Source organism: Saccopteryx leptura, chromosome 3, assembly GCF_036850995.1.
Source record: "Saccopteryx leptura isolate mSacLep1 chromosome 3, mSacLep1_pri_phased_curated, whole genome shotgun sequence".
Classification (NCBI taxonomy): Eukaryota; Metazoa; Chordata; class Mammalia; order Chiroptera; family Emballonuridae; genus Saccopteryx; species Saccopteryx leptura.
The window spans coordinates 67,631,265-67,648,753 of NC_089505.1; the positions used below are offsets into that span (position 1 = coordinate 67,631,265).

At 46.1% G+C, this 17,489-nt stretch overlaps 1 protein-coding gene across 6 annotated transcripts in view; it reads left to right on the forward strand.

The window, feature by feature from the left end:
• The window catches only part of CPT1C (carnitine palmitoyltransferase 1C), a 33,647-nt gene that overhangs the window by 5,178 nt on the left and 10,980 nt on the right, over nt 1-17,489 (forward strand). For all 6 annotated transcript variants that reach the window (XM_066374030.1, XM_066374026.1, XM_066374028.1 and 3 more), the window contains exons 3-6: nt 3,510-3,649; nt 7,275-7,446; nt 7,600-7,701; nt 7,788-7,925. In XM_066374030.1, the coding sequence (XP_066230127.1) occupies nt 3,510-3,649; nt 7,275-7,446; nt 7,600-7,701; nt 7,788-7,925 (552 nt within the window). The remainder of the gene's footprint in view (nt 1-3,509; nt 3,650-7,274; nt 7,447-7,599; nt 7,702-7,787; nt 7,926-17,489) is intronic.

The window sequence follows — 17,489 nt, forward strand, 5'->3', positions numbered from 1 at the left end:
TATGTGCCCTGACCAGGGATAGAACCAGCAACGTCTGTGCTTCAGGTTGATGCTCTAATAACCAACCGAGCTATCCAGCCAGGGTAACAATTTCTTTAAAAAAGAAAAAAGAAACAATTATAACCATACTTGCCTGTAACCTTTTCCTGCCAAGCCAAAGGAAGACTGTGAAGTTCCCCCAAGGAGAAGTAGAGTGGCAGTAGAAAAGATCAGTGTAGTAACATTTATTGAGCGCCTGCTGTGTGCTGGCTGTAAGCTATGCAATGCAGGCCCTTCCCCAGGCCCTGCCTCCATTTTATTTTTCTCTGTAGGACCTAGTGCCAACTGACACACTACTCTAACTCCTTCATTGTCTACATCTCCCTGAGAGCAGAAATCATGCTGTCTTGTCACTGCTGTAGGACCCCAATAAGCATTTGCAAAATAACATTTCATCATCCAGCCCTCCTGACAGCCCGGTGAGCCAAGTTCTAGGATCGCTCCCATTCTATAGGTGAGGAACACAGAGAGGTGAAGTCACATGCTTGCCCTCAGCTAGTTAGTGACAGAGCAGAAGGTGGGACTCTAAAGCCAAAGATTTTGTTTGTTTGTTTGTGACAGAGAGGGACAGACAGACAGGAAGGGAGAGGGATGAGAAGCATCAGTTCTTTGTTGTGGCATCACAGTTGTTCATTGATTGCTTTCTCATATGTGCCTTGGCTTGGAGGCCACAGCAGACTGAGTGACCTCTTGCTCAAGCCAGCGACCTTGGGCTCAAGCTGGTGAGCCCGTGCCCAAACCAGATGAGCTCGCGCTCAAGCTGGCAACCTTGGGGTTTCAAACGTGTGTCCTCCGCGTCCCAGTCCAACGCTCTATCCACTGCACAACTGCCTGGTCAGGCTAAAGCAAAAGTTTTAAACCCTGATTTCTAAGGCCCTCCTGTTCGTTAAATGTGGGAAGAAGAGAGAAAGGGGTTTCTTGAGCCTGGATGCCGATGCCCCGACTAACGGTGGCTCTTATCCTGTCTTAACCATGTTCTCCGTCTGACCTTGAAGCTGAGTGGGGTTTTTTGTTTTTAATGTAAAATGAGATCATTTCAGTACCTACTTCTCAGGGTTGCAGGGAGGATTTAAAGAGTTAAGCCTTATAATCACTGCCTGGCATATACAGTGTGTCCGTAAAGTCATGGTGCACTTTTGACCTGTCACAGGAAAGCAATAAAAGACAATAGAAATGTGAAATCTGCACCAAATAAAAGGAAAACTCTCCCAGTTTTATACCTATTCACTGCAGTTCGATGTGGGCTCACGCACAGATTTTTTAGGGCTCCTTAGGTAGCTATCCCGTATAGCCTCTATAGACTCGTCACTGACTGATGGCCTACCAGAACAGGGTTTCTCCACCAAACTGCGGGTTTCCTTCAACTGCTTATCCCACTGAGTAATATTATTCCTATGTGGTGGAGCTTCATTATAAACGTGCTGATATTCACGTTGCACTTTGGTCACGGATTTGAAATTTATTTATTTATTTATTTATTTATTTATTTATTTATTTATTTATTTTTTACAGAGACAGAGAAAGAGTCAGAGAGAGGGATAGATAGGGACAGAAAGAGATGAGAAGCATCAATCATCAGTTTTTCGCTGCAACACCCTAGTTGTTCATTGATTGCTTTCTCATATGTGCCTTGACCGCGGGCCTTCAGCAGACCGAGTAACCCCTTGCTCAAGCCAGCGACCTTGAGTCCAAGCTGGTGAGCTTTGTTCAAACCAGATGAACCCACGCTCAAGCTGGTGACCTCGGGGTCTCGAACCTGGGTCCTCCACATCCCAGTCCGATGCTCTATCCACTGCGCCATCACCTGGTCAGGCACGTATTTGAATTTAGCGAGCCACAGAACACACTGAACTTTCCTCTGTACTGTCCACATCTCGACTGGCATGGCCGTGGGCTGCTCCGCTGTATACACGGTCATCTGCGTATGCGCACATGCTGCCACATCATCCTACAGAAACTGGGAGGGTTTTCCTTTTATTTGGTGCAGATTTCACATTTCTTTTTTTCTTTTTTTTTTCTTTTTAATTTTTATTTATTTATTCATTTTTAGAGAGGAGAGGAGAGAAAGAGAGAGAGAGAGAGAGAGAGAGAGAGAGAGATGAGAGGGGGAGGAGCTGGAAGCATCAACTCCCATATGTGCCTTGACCAGGCAAGCCCAGGGTTTCGAACTGGCGACCTCAAGATTTCACATTTCTATCGTCTTTTGTTGCTTTCCTGTGACCGGTCAAAAGTGCACCATGAAAAAAAAAAAAAAGTGCACCATGACTTTACGGACACACTGTAGTAAGCACTTATTAAGTGTTAATTATCTTAAAGTGGCCTGACCTGTGGTGGCGCAGTGGATAAAGTGTCGACCTGGAAATGCTGAGGTCGCCGGTTCAAAACCCTGGGCTTGGTCAAGGCACATATGGGAGTTGATGCTTCCAGCTCCTCCCCCCCTTCTCTCTCTCTCTGTCTCTCCTCTCTCTCTGTTTCTCCCTCTCCTCTCTAAAATGAATAAATAAAAAAATTAAAAAAAAAATTATCTTAAAGTGTTGACCTAGAATGCTGAGGTCGCTGGTTCGAAACCCTGAGCTTGCCCCATCAAGGCACATACAACAAGCAACTATGAGTTGATGGTTCTGCTCCCCTCCTTCTCTCTCTTGCCTCTCTCTAAAATCAATAAATAATGGCCCTGGCCGGTTGGCTCAGCGGTAGAGCGTTGGCCTGGCGTGCAGGGGACCCGGGTTCGATTCCCTGCCAGGGCACATAGGAGAAGCGCCCATTTGCTTCTCCACCCCCCCTTCCTCTGTCTCTCTTTCCCCCTCCCGCAGCCAAGGCTCCATTGGAGCAAAGATGGCCCGGGCGCTGGGGATGGCTCCTTGGCCTCTGCCCCAGGCGCTGGCGTGGCTCTGGTCGTGGCAGAGCGATGCCCCAGAGGGGCAGAGCATCGCCCCCTGGTGGGAAGAGCATCGCCCCTGGTGGGCGTGCCGGGTGGATCCTGGTTGGGCGCATGCGGGAGTCTGTCTGACTGTCTCTCCCCGTTTCCAGCTTCAGAAAAATACAAAAAAAGAAAAAAAAAAGTTTTATCTTGCTCAACCTTTCATAGGAACCTGGTTAGCACTTTCATTCATTCTTCCTTCATTCCATGGCCAGGTAGTTCTAGAAGGCCTACTGAGCTCTAGATCCTGCTCTATCTGCAGAATCACTTTGCCTCAAGGTCCTGCCTGAGAGTAACTTCCTCCAGGAAGCCCTCCCTGACTCCTTCATGATGAGCAACATGCCACCACAGAGCTCCTGTGCCTTGTCTACCACCATTAACACTTGCTTCATTCTTGACTGACCTCCCTAAGGACAGAACCTAGATCAGTCTGTTCCCTACTGGATCTTGAGCACCCAGCTCGGGACCCAGGACACACTGGGTACTTGATTAATATCTACGGATTGTGATTAGGGGATGGGATTGAATGGATGCCCTTTCTTCCCCACAGAATGACTTTCTCACTGGTGTGTTCCCTGCCAGCCCCCTCAGCTGGCTCTTCCTCTTCAGTGCAATCCAGCTCTCCTGGTTCCTCCAGCTGGACCCTTCCCTAGGACTGACGGAGAAGATTAAAGAGTTGCTGCCAGACTGGTGAGCTCCCCACTTCACCCCAGAAACCTCCCTGTGCCCTTTTCTTCCACCCAGTAAGTTTCTCTAGCAGTGTGCTGTGCTTGCTAAAGAAAAGTAACTTCTGAGACCTACTTTGGGACAGATTAATGAAGGTACAGCATCTATAGAAAGGAAGTGATTTTCTCTTTCCTTTCTGTACATTATCCATCCTGGCAGCTTCTTGTTAAGAGGGATGGTGACAAACTAAAAAATGTCCAGATATGGTTATACTAATAACCATATTACATTATACTAATGTAAGTGTGAACTCTGTTGTGTTCTTTTTTAGGCAAGAGACTCACCAATTTAGGTGTTAGTGTCTTCATTTGTTAAAGGGGGGTAATAATAATTATTTCTTGGGGTGGTTGGAAAAACTAAAATCACACAATGTGGAGGCCCTGGCCAGGTAGTTCAGTTGGTTAGATCATCATCCTGACATTGCCAAGGTTGTGAGTTCAATCCTTGGTCAAGGCACATACAAGAATCAACCAATGAATGCATAAATAAGTGGAAAAACAAATCGATGTTTCTCTTTCTCTCTCTCTCTCTCTAAAATAAATAAACTTTAAAAAAAAATTAAAAATCGGCCCTGGCCGGTTGGCTCAGTGGTAGAGCATCGGCCTGGCGTGCGGAAGTCCCAGGTTCGATTCCGGCCAGGGCACACAGGAGAGGCGCCCATCTGCTTCTCCACCCCTCCCCCTCTCCTTCCTCTCTGTCTCTCTTCCCCTCCCGCAGCCGAGGCTCCATTGGAGCAAAAGATGGCCCGGGCGCTGGGGATGGCTCCTTGGCCTCTGCCCCAGGCACTAGAGTGGCTCTTGGTTGCGACAGAGCGACGCCCCGGATGGGCAGAGCATCGCCCCCTGGTGGGCGTGCCGGGTGGATCCCGGTCAGGCGCATGCGGGAGTCTGTCTGACTGCCTCCCGGTTTCCAGCTTCAGAAAAATACAAAAAAAAAAAAAAAATTTTTTTTTTTAAATCTTGTGCCCTGGCCAGTGGTGCAATGGATAGAGCATTGTCCTGGAGCACTGAGGTTGCCAGTTCTATCCTGGGGTTATCAGCTTTTTGCCAAGGGCATTGGCTCAATCTAGGGTGCTGGCTTGACCCCCAGGGCACCGACTTGATCCCAAGGACCCAATTCCAAAGTGGCCAGTTCCAGCCTGACCAGATGGTGGCTCAGTGGATAGAGCATTGGACTGGGACACAGAGAACCCAGGTTTGAAACCGCGAGGTCACCGGCTTGAGCACGGGCTCACCAGGTTGAGTGTGGGGTTGTTGGCTTGAGCATGGGATCATAGATATGACCCCTTGGTCACTGGCTTGAGCCCAAAGGTCACTGGCTTGAAGGCCAAGGTTGCTGGCTTGAGCAAGGGGTGACTCGCTCTGCTGTAGCTTACAGTCAAGGCATATATGAGAAAGCAATCAGTGAACAACAAAGGTGCCTTAATGAATAATTCATGCTTCTCCTCTCTCTCCCTTCCTGTCTGTCTGTCCCTATCTGTCCCTCTCTCTGTCCTTTCACACCTACACACACACCTACACACCCCAAAGTGGCCAGTTCCAGCCGAAGTCAGGGTATGTATGCGAAGCAATCAGTGAGTGCACAACTAAGTGGAAAAATGAGTTGATGCCTCTCTCTCTCTCACTTTCTACTTTCCTCTTTCTTAAAATAAAATAGTTTACACCTTTTTTTTCTTTTTTAGTTTAAACCCTTAATTTAAAAAAAATCAGGCATGTAGAATATTTAGTAGAGTTCTACCAGGCTGTTAAATGGGAATGTAATATTACAGTTGTCAGCTTTGGGAAAGGTTTGGCACCCAGATGATGGTGAAGTGGCAGGTTCTAACCCTTGGATTAGTTCCCCTGGGGAGGAAGGCAGATATTTTGTGCAGATGGCCTGAAAGGGCAGATCTTGGATCAGAGGTAGAAATTTCCAGAGAGGAGTTCCTGCCCCAAGTCCTCCAGGTGGGATTTGCTCCCATGTCTGTTTGCAACTTTGCAAACATGTTGATTTACTATGGACCAGAGTTTCCTAAACTTGAGTTTGATTTGAAACCACCTGGGAAGGTTTCTTAAAACACTGCTTGCTGCCTGACCAGGCGGTGGTGCAGTGGATAGAGTGTCAGACTGGGATGCGGAGGACCCAGGTTCGAGACCCCAAGGTCATCAGCTTGAGCACGGGCTCATCTGGTTTGAGCAAAGCTCTCCAGCTTGGACCCAAGTTTGCTGGCTGGAGCAAGGGGTTACTCGGTCTGTTGTAGCCTCATGGTCAAGGCACATATGAGAAAGCAATCAGTGAACAACTAAGGTGTCGCAATGAGGAACTGATGATTGATGCTTCTCATCTCTCTCTGTTCCTGTCTATCTGTCCCTATCTATCCCTCTCTCTGACTCTCTCTTTCTGTCCCTGTAAAAAAAACACACACACACAAAAAAAACACTGCTTGCTGCCCTGATCAGGTGGTGGTACAGTGGATAGAGCATTGGCCTGGGACGTTGTGGATCCAGGTTTGAAACCTTGAGGTCGCCGGCTTGAGTGCAGGCTCATCCGGCTTGAGCACAGGCTTATCAGCTTGAGTGCAGGATCATAGACATGACCCCCTGGACACTGGCTTGAGCCCTAAGATCACTAGCTTGAAGCCCAAGGTCACTGGCTTGAGCAAAGGGTCACTCAGTGTACTGTAGCCCCCCAGTCTAAGCATGTATAAGAAATAATCAATGAACAACTAAGGTGGTGCAACTGTGAGTTGATACTTCTCATCTCTCTCCCTTCCTGTCTGTCTGTCTATCTCTCTCTCACTAAAACAAAACAAAACAAAAAACCTTGCTTGCTGGACCCTGCCCCAACAGATTCTGTTTCACTAGGACTGGGGGGGAGGGCAGAAATGTGCATTTCTAGCAAACTCCCAGGTGGTGGTGATGCTGCTGGCACAAGGGCCAAACTTTGAAAACCACACTTAGAATATAATGTGATATCTGGGAGGGAAAAGTCTTCCTTTAATAGAAATACCACTTATTGCCTGACTAGTGGTGGCACAATAGGTAGAGCATCGACCTGGGATGCTGAGGTCCCAGGTTCAAAACTCTGATGTCACGGGCTTGAGCACGGGCTCATCAACATGAGCCCAAAGGTCTCTGGCTTGAGCCTTTAGGTCGCTGGCTTGAAGCCCAAGGTTACTGGTTTGAGCAAGGGGTCACTGGTTCAGCTTGAGCTCCTCCAACCCCCATCAAGGCACATGTGAGAAGCAATCAATGAACAATGAAAGTGACACAACTATGAGTTGATGTTTCTCATCTTTCTCTCTCTCTCAAAAAAAAAAAAAAAAAGATGAAAAAGAAATACCACTTATTAAGTGCCTACCAATTTCCATGAGAAGTGATTTTAGAAGCTTGGTGTCCCACAATCCTGGGGGGGAGGAGGTTGCCAAGAGGATTATGCGTACTTCAGAAATGAGGGCACTGGACTGCTCTGATCGACTCTAATTCTGCAAGAGAAGCCTCCAACAGCTGAAAGATCAGCGTCAGAATATTAGGAAGGGCAGAGGCTAAGGCTGGAGAGGAGGGGGATTCTGAGGCCAGGAAACCCAGACCCATCCTCTCTCTACCCCCAGGGGTGGACAGTACCACAGGCTTCGAGGGGTCCTGGCGGCTGCACTGTTTGCTTCATGTCTGTGGGGAGCCCTGATCTTCACACTTCATGTGGCTCTGAGGCTGCTTCTGTCCTACCACGGCTGGCTCCTTGAACCCCATGGAGCCATGTCCTCACCCACTAAGACTTGGCTGGTATGTGAGGGGCAGAGCCCACATCTCTGTCCCCTTCTCTCTGGTTCTCTATCACCTTTTTGGGGGATCTGTCCCATTCTTTCTGTGGGCTGCCACACACACCACAGCCCCAGTGAGGAGTTTAATGACCCACTAATTCCTGCTTCCTTCCAGGCCCTGGTCCGCATCTTCTCCGGCCGCCACCCAATGCTCTTCAGTTACCAGCGCTCCCTGCCACGCCAGCCCGTGCCCTCCGTGCAAGACACCGTGCGCAAGGTGGGCCTGGAACCTGGGGATGGGAGAAGAGGCGGGCAAGGGCGGGCATGGGGCATGACCAACCTCTTTTCTGCCTCTCCGCGCAGTACCTGGAGTCTGTCCGACCTGTTCTTTCGGACGAGGACTTTGACTGGATGGCGACCCTAGCACAGGAATTCCTGAGGCTGCAGGCATCGGTGCTGCAGTGGTACCTGCGGCTCAAATCCTGGTGGGCGTCCAATTACGTAAGTACAGAGCCGGGAAGGCAAAGGTTCTCAGCCTGTTCTAGTAACCTGGGGAGTTCTACGCCACACCCCACGCCCCACCCACAACTCCCAGACCCTGCGGCGATTGGAGGTTTTAGACATGCAAGCATTCTGAACCCCGCCCCATACTCAATCATCTGAGCCCTGCCCCCTGCTCAATATTCCAAGCCCCGCCCCCACACTCCAATAATAGAAACTCAGCCTCGGATTCTACAATATTCTTTCCAACCAAGCTCCTCTGTACTCTCTAGTATTCTGAATACCCTAACATCTGGCAACAGTTTGAGCCCCTCCCTCCATGCGGTCTAAGCCAGTGGTCCCCAACCTTTCTTGGGCCACCTACCGGTTTAATGTCAGAAAATATTTTCACTGACTGGCCTTTAGGGTCACGTGATATTTATCACGTGACCGAGAGAAGCTCAAGAGTGAGTCTACACAGATGTAACAGAGGGAATCTGGTCATTTTTTAAAAATAAAACATTGTTCAGACTTAAATATAAATAAAACGGAAATAATGTAGGTTACTTATTCTTTCTCTGCGGACCGGTACCAAATGGCTCACGGTACCGCCCCGGGGTTGGGGACCACTATTCTAAGCTCTGCCTCCAGGAACGGCCTACTTCTAGAGCTCTTTCATTAACCCTCCAGTATTTGAACCAGAATTACAGGATCCGCCCAACATTTCGGCCCCTCCCCTGCCAGCCAACACTCTAAGTTCCACCCACCGAATAGTTTTCTTAGACCCTCTCTCTGCTCAAGGAAACACCTTCCTCTAATGCAGGGGTCCACAAACTTTGTACACAGGGGGCCAGTTCACTGTCCCTCAGACCGTTGGAGGGCCGGACTATAAAAAAAACTATGAACAAATTCCTATTCACACTGCACATATCTTATTTTAAAGTAAAAAAACAAAACAGGAACAAATACAATATTTAAAATAAAGAACAAGTAAATTTAAATCAACAAACTGACCAATATTTCAATGGGAACTATGCTCCTCTCACTGACCACCAATGAAAGAGGTGCCCTTCCAGAAGTGCAGCGGGGGCCGGATAAATGGCCTCAGGGGGCCGCAGTTTGGGGACCCCTGCTCTAATGGGCTTCTATGCTGAGATCAGGAGCTAGACCCTTGATTGCACAAATTGAGTTCCTTGGAAAACTGAGGCAGAGAGTCAGCGAGGCTCCGATTCTGTAGGAAGCCATAAATAGCCGTCAGGAGGGTGTGTGGGTGGAAGTAGCAATGGAGAGACAGATGGGGTGGTGTGAGTGTCTGGGGGGTGGTCAAAGGAGGCCACCACTGGATGAGAGGATCAGGGTTCCAGGAGAAGGTATTAGGACTGTCTTGAGGGTTGAAGAGAATTTGAACCTGTTAGATTTGGTGAAGGAACAGCTTGAGCAAACGTGATGAAGTAGGCAAGTTCTTGAGCGTGGGCTGGGAACAGGGAGGCTTTATTCTGGCTGGAACAAGAGAATGGAAGGCTGGTGGTCGTGAGAGGTGATGTCGGAGTGATGGGAGAGGCTTGGGCTCTGCTGAGGACCTTTGACTTTGTCTTGGGAGTGCTAGGAGTCCAAAGGAAGATTCTGAGCAGGAGAGGGACAGTGTTAGCCCTGGTGTGGGGGAAAGACTGAAAGAGAACACTGGAGGTTGTACCTCTAAGGCAGTGCCAATTATAACATACACCATTATCTCCTGTGCAACAATGAGGCTGAATAAACACACTGCCTTTTTTTTTTTTTTTTTTTTACAGAGACAGAGAGAAAGTCAGAGAGAGAGAGGGATAGATAGGGACAGACAGAAACAGAGAGATGAGAAGCATCGATTATCAGTTTTTCATTGTGACACCTTAGTTCATTGATTGCTTTCTCATATGTGCCTTTACCGTGGGCCTTCGGCAGACCGAGTAACCCCTTGCTCAAGCCAGTGACCTTGGGTCCAAGCTGGTGAGCTTTGCTCAAACCAGATGAGCCTGCGCTCAAGCTGGCGACCTCGGGGTCTCAAACCTGGATCCTCCGCATCCCAGTCCGACACTCTATCCACTGCGCCACAGCCTGGTCAGGCAACACACTGCTTTCTTATCACTTGGACTTTTTTTTATAGATCAATTCTCATTATTCATGGATTCTGGATTTGCAAATCCGTCTACTTGCTAAAATTTACCTGTAACCCTGCCTGACCAAGCGGTGGCGCAGTGGATAGAGCGTCGGACTGGGATGCGGAGGACCCAGGTTCGAGACCCCGAGGTCGCCAGCTTGAGCGCAGGCTCATCTGGTTTGAGCAAAGCTCACCAGCTTGCACCCAAGGTCGCTGGCTTGAGCAAGGAGTTACTCGGTCTGCTGAAAGCCCGTGGTCAAGGCACATATGAGAAAGCAATCAATGAACTAAGGTGTTGCAATGAAAAACTGATAATTGATGCTTCTCATCTCTCTCTGTTTCTGTCTGTCTGTCCCTATCTATCCCTCTCTCTGACTCTGTCTCTGTAAAAAAAAAAAAAAATTTACCTGTAACCCTCAAATCAGTACTATGGCACTTGCATGGGTTCTCGTGACATGAGCAGGGTGGCGAATTTGAGTTGGGACCCTGCACATTTTCAGCAGAGGTTGAATAAGCCTTTGCCTTCTTGTTGTGGCTCTCCTGCTGAACACACGTCCTTTTTGTGATCTGTTTAGTTTTACATTGTTTACATGTTAATGTTTTTGTTGTTGTTGATGTCACTATTTTTTGTTTGTTTTTTTGACAGTGACAGAAAGTGTCAGAGAGAGGGACATATAACGACAGACAGAAAGGGAGAGAGATGAGAAGCATTGGTTTTTTGTTGTGGCATCTTAGTTGTTCGTTGATTGCTTTCTCATATGTGCCTTGACCAGGGGGCTACCGCAGAGCAAGTGACCCCCTTTGCTCAAGCCAGTGCCCTTGGGCTTCAAGTCAGTGGCCTTTGGGCCCAAGCTAGTGACCATGGGGTCATGTCTATGATCCATGCTCAAGCCAGAGACCCCGTGCTCAAGCCAGATGAACCTGCACTGAAGCTGGTGACCTCGGGGTTTCAAACCTGGGTCCTCTGCATCCTAGTCTGGCGCTCTATCCACTGCGCCACCGCCTGATCAGGCGATTTGTCTGTTTAAAATGCCCCTCAAGTGTAGCATAGAGAGGTTGGGATGTGCCTTATGGAGAAAATACATGTGTTAGATGAGCTTCCTTCAAGCATGAGGTGTTGGCCTAACTTCAATATTAATAAGTCAACGGTATATATATTAAGTAAGGTATCTTTCGGCAGAAACATACATAAATCCATTTTATGCATTGATTGCTTTATGAGAACATGGTGGTGGCTACAGGCTCACAGGAACCTAACCCTGTATTTCCCCAGTAACAGTGGTTCCGTTTCAGTATTTGTTAATTTAATGTTCACGACTTTATAGAACATTGCTTCTGTGAATAATGAGAATCAACTGTACATAAAATGAGTTTATTCTAGACTAATTTAGGCATAGATTTGTGCCGGGGTCCAGCCCTGGGGGGGATCCAGGGGTCCCACAGGAGGAGACGGCGTCGGCGAAATTCGAGTGAGAGAGCCAAATTCTTTTCTTTCTCTTTATTCTCTAGTTAGCATTTACTGCCAGGCATCTCTCCCAAATGCTAGTACAGCTCCTTTTTTATAACACACACACCAAGTTACAATTACATGGTATTAATCATTGCTTCTGTTTCACTATGTTTACATGTTTCCAGATAACAGTTAATTTATATCTATAAACTACAAATCAGGTGGCAAATCATTCAAAGTACAATTAAAAAATAACTTGAATAGCGATAACATCGGTAAAAGCTTTTAAAGGATTAGTACTAACTAATAACTCAACTTTACTGTTGTTGTGAGTCAAGGGGCAGAGAGAGATTAACAGACAAAATCATTAAGGACTAGCAAATGACCACCGCTTGCTCAGGCAAATGGCCTTGAGTTTATGCAGTGTCCTAACTTTCCTCACAAGATAACAAAAGGCTTGCTTATTAAGAAATTGTCATAACATCAAGAGTAACTTTTGCTTAAAGATATATAGAGTGCACCTGCAAGATAGCTTAGTAGCAACATAATATCAGAAGGCATTAATTGCTATTGCTTCTATGGATTTCCCCCCATACCTCTCATTATCAGAAGAAAGAATTTTTGGGAAAGTACATAAATCTCATGAGAGTGTCTCACTGAGAAAGCCCAGCAACTGCCTTCAGTCATAAAACAATTCTCTTAGCAAAACATTCTTTTCTTGCTGACTGCATTTCCATCCCAGGCCACGCAACGGGCCATTCCATAACACCTTACCTAAGATTCTATTGTCTAGTCAAACTTTATTTATTTACTATATTCACACACTAGTTAAGTTCTAACTATATTCTTCTTAGAGTGTACCACTATCTGCAGATCAAATAAGCAAGAAGAAAGGAAAGTTTCTCTACTCTATCACCTGAAAAGGCTAGGGAGGAAAAATGATGAATTAAGTGAAGGCCAAAAGGTGCTCTGTGCACAGCCACTGCCTTCTACCCATTCACAAGTCACAATCTATTCTTTCTAACATGATTAAGAAGAAATTCTCCTACAAACTTAACCCTTTATGAGGGATATCATAGCCAGCCTCTTATGTTTACGAGCCCAGATCAAGGGGCTTACAGGCTTTTCTGTGGAACTTACACCTTCTGTCTCATTTCCAAAGAAATTACTACAAATCTACAGGGAAAGCACGGTACTATTATCCCTGTGCCACAAATAATAGCACACACCCAGAAAAAGGGGGGATATAAGGCCAGATTAATTCAAAAGATTAAAGGGGGAAGTATCGTGCCTTTCCTTGCGGTGACTTTGTCAACCCGCAGCTGTTGGTCTTTACTGCGGTGACTCTATCTTCTTTTGCTGTGACTTTGTCAACCAGCAGTTTTGGATCTTCTTCTGCTGTGACCTAGTTAGCCAGCATTAGTGGATCGGCTCCCGACAGATTTGTATCAAATATCACTCCTGAGCAAACTTAAAAAGGAAGCTGTAAATATATACTGAGTGGGCCAAGGCATCCCTAAGACTTCAACAATCAGAATCCAGTTCTTCTCATTTGCATTCGAATTCACATTTGTTTATGTCTTCCCACTTTCCACACAGCTTCAGCACCTATGTTGTCACAAACCTTGCAATGTGGCCCTGGCCAGTAGCTCAGTTGTTTAGAACATCATGCCAAGTTTGTAGTTCGATCGCCAGTTAAGGCACATACAAGAATCAACCAGCCTGACCTGTGGTGGCGCAGGGGATGAAGCGTTGACCTGGCATGCTGAGGTCACCAATTTGAAACCCTGGGCTTGCCTGATGAAGGCACATATGGGAAGCAACTACTATGAGTTGATGCCTCCTACTTCTTACCCCTCTTTCTCTCTTTAAAAAAAAAAAAAATGAAAGCATAAATTAGTGGAACAACAAATTGGTGTTTCTCTCTCTTTCCTCCCCTCTCTCTAAAATCAATCAGTAATTTTTAAAAAATGTTATATATCAAACAGATAATGTTACAATGTTATACATATGGTAAAAGCACAAATTTTAAGTGTACAGCAGTATAAAATTTTATGTATGCATTTAACTATATAACTGTTGCCTAGACCAAGGTATAGAACTTTTCTAGCATTTTCTGGAAACTTCTGGATATTGCCAGAAGATGTTGCACATTCCCAGAGAGTAATAACTGCATCCTGCCTGCTCTAAGTGTAAGGAATTAGAAGATGCCATTGACTTTAAGATGCAAGCAAACATCTATGTCTTCATAGATTCTATGATATTCTATAACATAGAAGAAAGAAAGGCTTCTAAAAAATATTCATGTCTGACCAGGTGCAGAGAATAGACCATTGGCCTGGGATGCTGCGGACCCAGGTTCAAAACCTAAGGTCACCGGCTTGAGTGCAGGCTCATCAGGCTTGAGCGTGGGCTCACCAGCTCCAGCACAGGGTCACTGGCTTGACTGTGGTATGATAGACATGACCCCATAGTCACTAGCTTGAGCCCAAAGGTCACTGGCTTGAGCCCAAGGTCACTGGCTTGAGCAAGGGGTCACTAGCTCAGCTAGAGTCCCCCTTCCTCCCGGTCAAGGCACGTATGGGAAAGGAATCAGTGAGCAACTAAGGTGCCACAACTATGAGTTAGTGCTTCCCATCTCTCTCCCTTCCTATCTGTCTGTCCCTATCTGTCCCTCTCTTGGATAAAAGGAAAAGAAAGGAAAGGAAAGGGGAAGGGGAAGGGAGGGGAGGGGATAGAAAGGAAAGAAAAGGAAAGGAAGAAGGAAGGAAATATTCAAAGGAGGGAAAGAAGGAAGGAAGGAAGGAAATATTTGAAGGAAGGAGGGAAGGAATGAAGGAAGGGAGGAAGGAATGAGGGAGGAAGGGAGGGAAGGAGGGAGGGGAGGGGAGGGAGGGAGGGAGGGAGGAAATATTCAAAGGCCCTAGCTAGTTTGCTCAGTGGATAGAGCATTGGCCCAGGATGTAGAATTCCAGGGTTCGATCCCCTGTCAAGGAACACATGAAAAGTGTCCATCTGCTTCTCTCCCCCTTCCTCTCCCCCTCCTCTCTTCCCTTCCCACAGCCAATGGCTCTGTTGATTCCAGTGTGGGTTAGGGCACTGAGAAACGCTCGGTTTTTCTGAGCGTTGGCCTTAGGCACTGAAGATAGCTTGGTTGATTTGAGTATCAGCCCCAGACAGGAGTTGCCAGGTGGATCCCTGTACAGGCGCTTGTAGGAGTCTATTTGTCCTCCTCTCACTTAAAGAAAAAATTTAAGTCTCTTCTGACCACCTCCCGATAATTCTTCTTTCTCCCACCATTGCCTGTGAGAAACACTTTAGTCAGTCTTTTGTGAGTTTATATATACATATATTTATTCCCAGGAACATATATATTTATAGTATATAATTAACTTATATTATATAAATGTTATGTAAAAATTTATATTTTATAGATATAATGAATTTATAGTATATAAATGATATATACATATATATCATGTAGTTATATATTATTATTTTAAGTTTTAATTTTATTTAAATTTATTTTATTTTATTTTTATTTTTTTATTCTTTTTTTTTTTTTAGAGAGGAGAGGGAGATACAGAGAGAGAGAGAGAGAGAGAGAGGAGAGACAGAGAGAGAGAAGGGGGGGAGGAGCTGGAAGCATTAACTCCCATATGTGCCTTGACCAGGCAAGCCCAGGGTTTCGAACAGGCGACCTCAGCATTTCCAGGTCGACGCTTTATCCACTGCGCCACCACAGGTCAGGCCTAATTTTTATTTATTACTTTTTAGAGAGAGAGAGAGAAACATTGATTCATGCTGTCATTGGTTAATTCTTTTTTTTTTTCTAAATATTTTATTTATTGATTTTTTAGAGAGAGAGGAGTGAGAGAGAGAGACAGAGAGAGAGAGAGAAGGGGGAGGAGCAGGAAGCATCAACTCCCATATGTGCCTTGACCAGGCAAGCCCAAGGTTTCGAACCGGCGACCTCAGTGTTCCAGGTCGACGCTTTATCCCACTGCGCCATCACAGGTCAGGCCTCATTGGTTAATTCTTGTATGTGCCCTGATCAGGGATCGAGCCCACAACCTCGGCATGTCAGCACAAAGCTCCAACCAACTGAACCACCCAGCCAGGGCCTATATATAATATGATATAGAAAATATATTTAATATATAAAAATATATAATATAAATATCTGTAATTTTTTAAATATTATTGATTTAGAGAGAAAGAAAGGGAGAGAGAGAGAGATGCAGAAATATTAATCTGTTCTTGTATGTGCCTTGACTGAGGATCAAACCTGCAACCTTGGTGTATGGGGGACAATACTCAGTCTAACCAATCAAGCTATCTGGCCAGGGCATTATAATATATAATTTTAATTGTGATAAAATATATAAAATATTTACCATTTTAACCTTTATTTATTTATTTTTGTATGTGTGACAGAGACAGACAGAGGGGCAGAGAGAAGGACAGATAAGAACAGACAGGAAGGGAGAGAAATGAGAAGCATCAATTCTTCATCATGGTTCCTTGTTGTTTGTTGATTGTTTTATTATATGTGCCTTGACCAGGGGCTACAGCAGAGTGAGTGACTCCTTGCTCAAGCCAGTGACCATGGGGTCATGTCTAGGATCCCATGCTCAAGCCAGCGACCCTGCAGTCAGGCTGATGAGCTCGCGCTTAAGACGGCAACCTTAGGGTTTTGAACGTGGGTCCTCAGCATCTCATTCTGACACTATATCCACTGCTCACTACCTGGTCAGGCCCATTTTAACCATTTTTAAGTGTATTAAAAATGTATTAGGGCCTGACTTGTGGTTGCGCAGTGGATAAAGCGTCAACCTGGAAACGCTGAGGTTGCCAGTTCAAAACCCTGGGCTTGTCTGGTCAAGGCACATATGGGAGTTGATGCTTCCTGCTCCTCCCCCCTTCTCTCTCTCTCTCTCTCCTCTCTATAATGAATAAATAAAATCTTTTAAAAAAATGTATTAAAAAACCAGTGTTGGCCCTGGCCAGTTGGTTCAGCAGTTGACTGTTGGCCTGGTGTGTGGAAGTACTCGGTTTGATTCCCAGCTAGGGCACACAAGAGAAGCACCCATCTGCTTCTCCACCCTTCCCCCTCTCCTTTCTCTCTGTATCTTTCTTCCCATCCCACAGCCAAGGCTCCATTGGAGCAAACTTGGCCCGGGCACTGAGGAAGGCTCCATGGCCTCGGCCTCAGGCGCTAGTATGGCTCAGATTGCAGCGGAGCAAGGGCCCCAGATGGGCAGAGCATTGCCCCCTGGTGGGCATGCCAGGTGGATTCCGGTCAGGCACATGCGGGAGTCTGTCTGCCTGCCTCCCCCACCCCTTCTCACTTTGGAAAATAAATAAATAAATAAATAAAATTTAAAAACCAACAACCAGTATTAAGTGTATTCACAATGTCATGTAAACATCACTACTATTTCCAGAACTTTTCCATCATATCAAACAGAAACTCAGTATCCATTAGGCAAACAAAACATTCCCATTCTGCCTGACCAGGTAGGTGATGGTGCAGTGGATAGAGCACTGGACTGGGATGTGGAGGACCCAGGTTCAAAACCCCGAGGTTGCCAGCTTGAGTGCAGGCTCATCTGGTTTGAGCAAGGCTCACCAGCTTGAGCCCAAGGTGGCTGGCTTGAGCAAGGGGTTACTCAGTCTGCTGTAGCCCCCTGGTCAAGGCACATATGAGAAATCAATCAATGAACAACTAAGGAGCCGCAACAAAGAATTGATATTTCTCATCTCTCTCCCTTCCTGTCTGTCTCTCTCTGTCTCTGCCACAAAAACAAACAAACAAACAAACAAACAAAACAATTCCCATTTTCATTTACCCTCAGTCCCAGGTAACCTCTGTTTTATGTTGTCTCTGAATTTGTTTATTTTAGATATTTCATGTAAGTGGATATATTATTTGTTCTTTTGAGTCAGACTCATTTCACTTTGCATAATGTTTTCAGGGTTCATACACATTGTAGCTCAC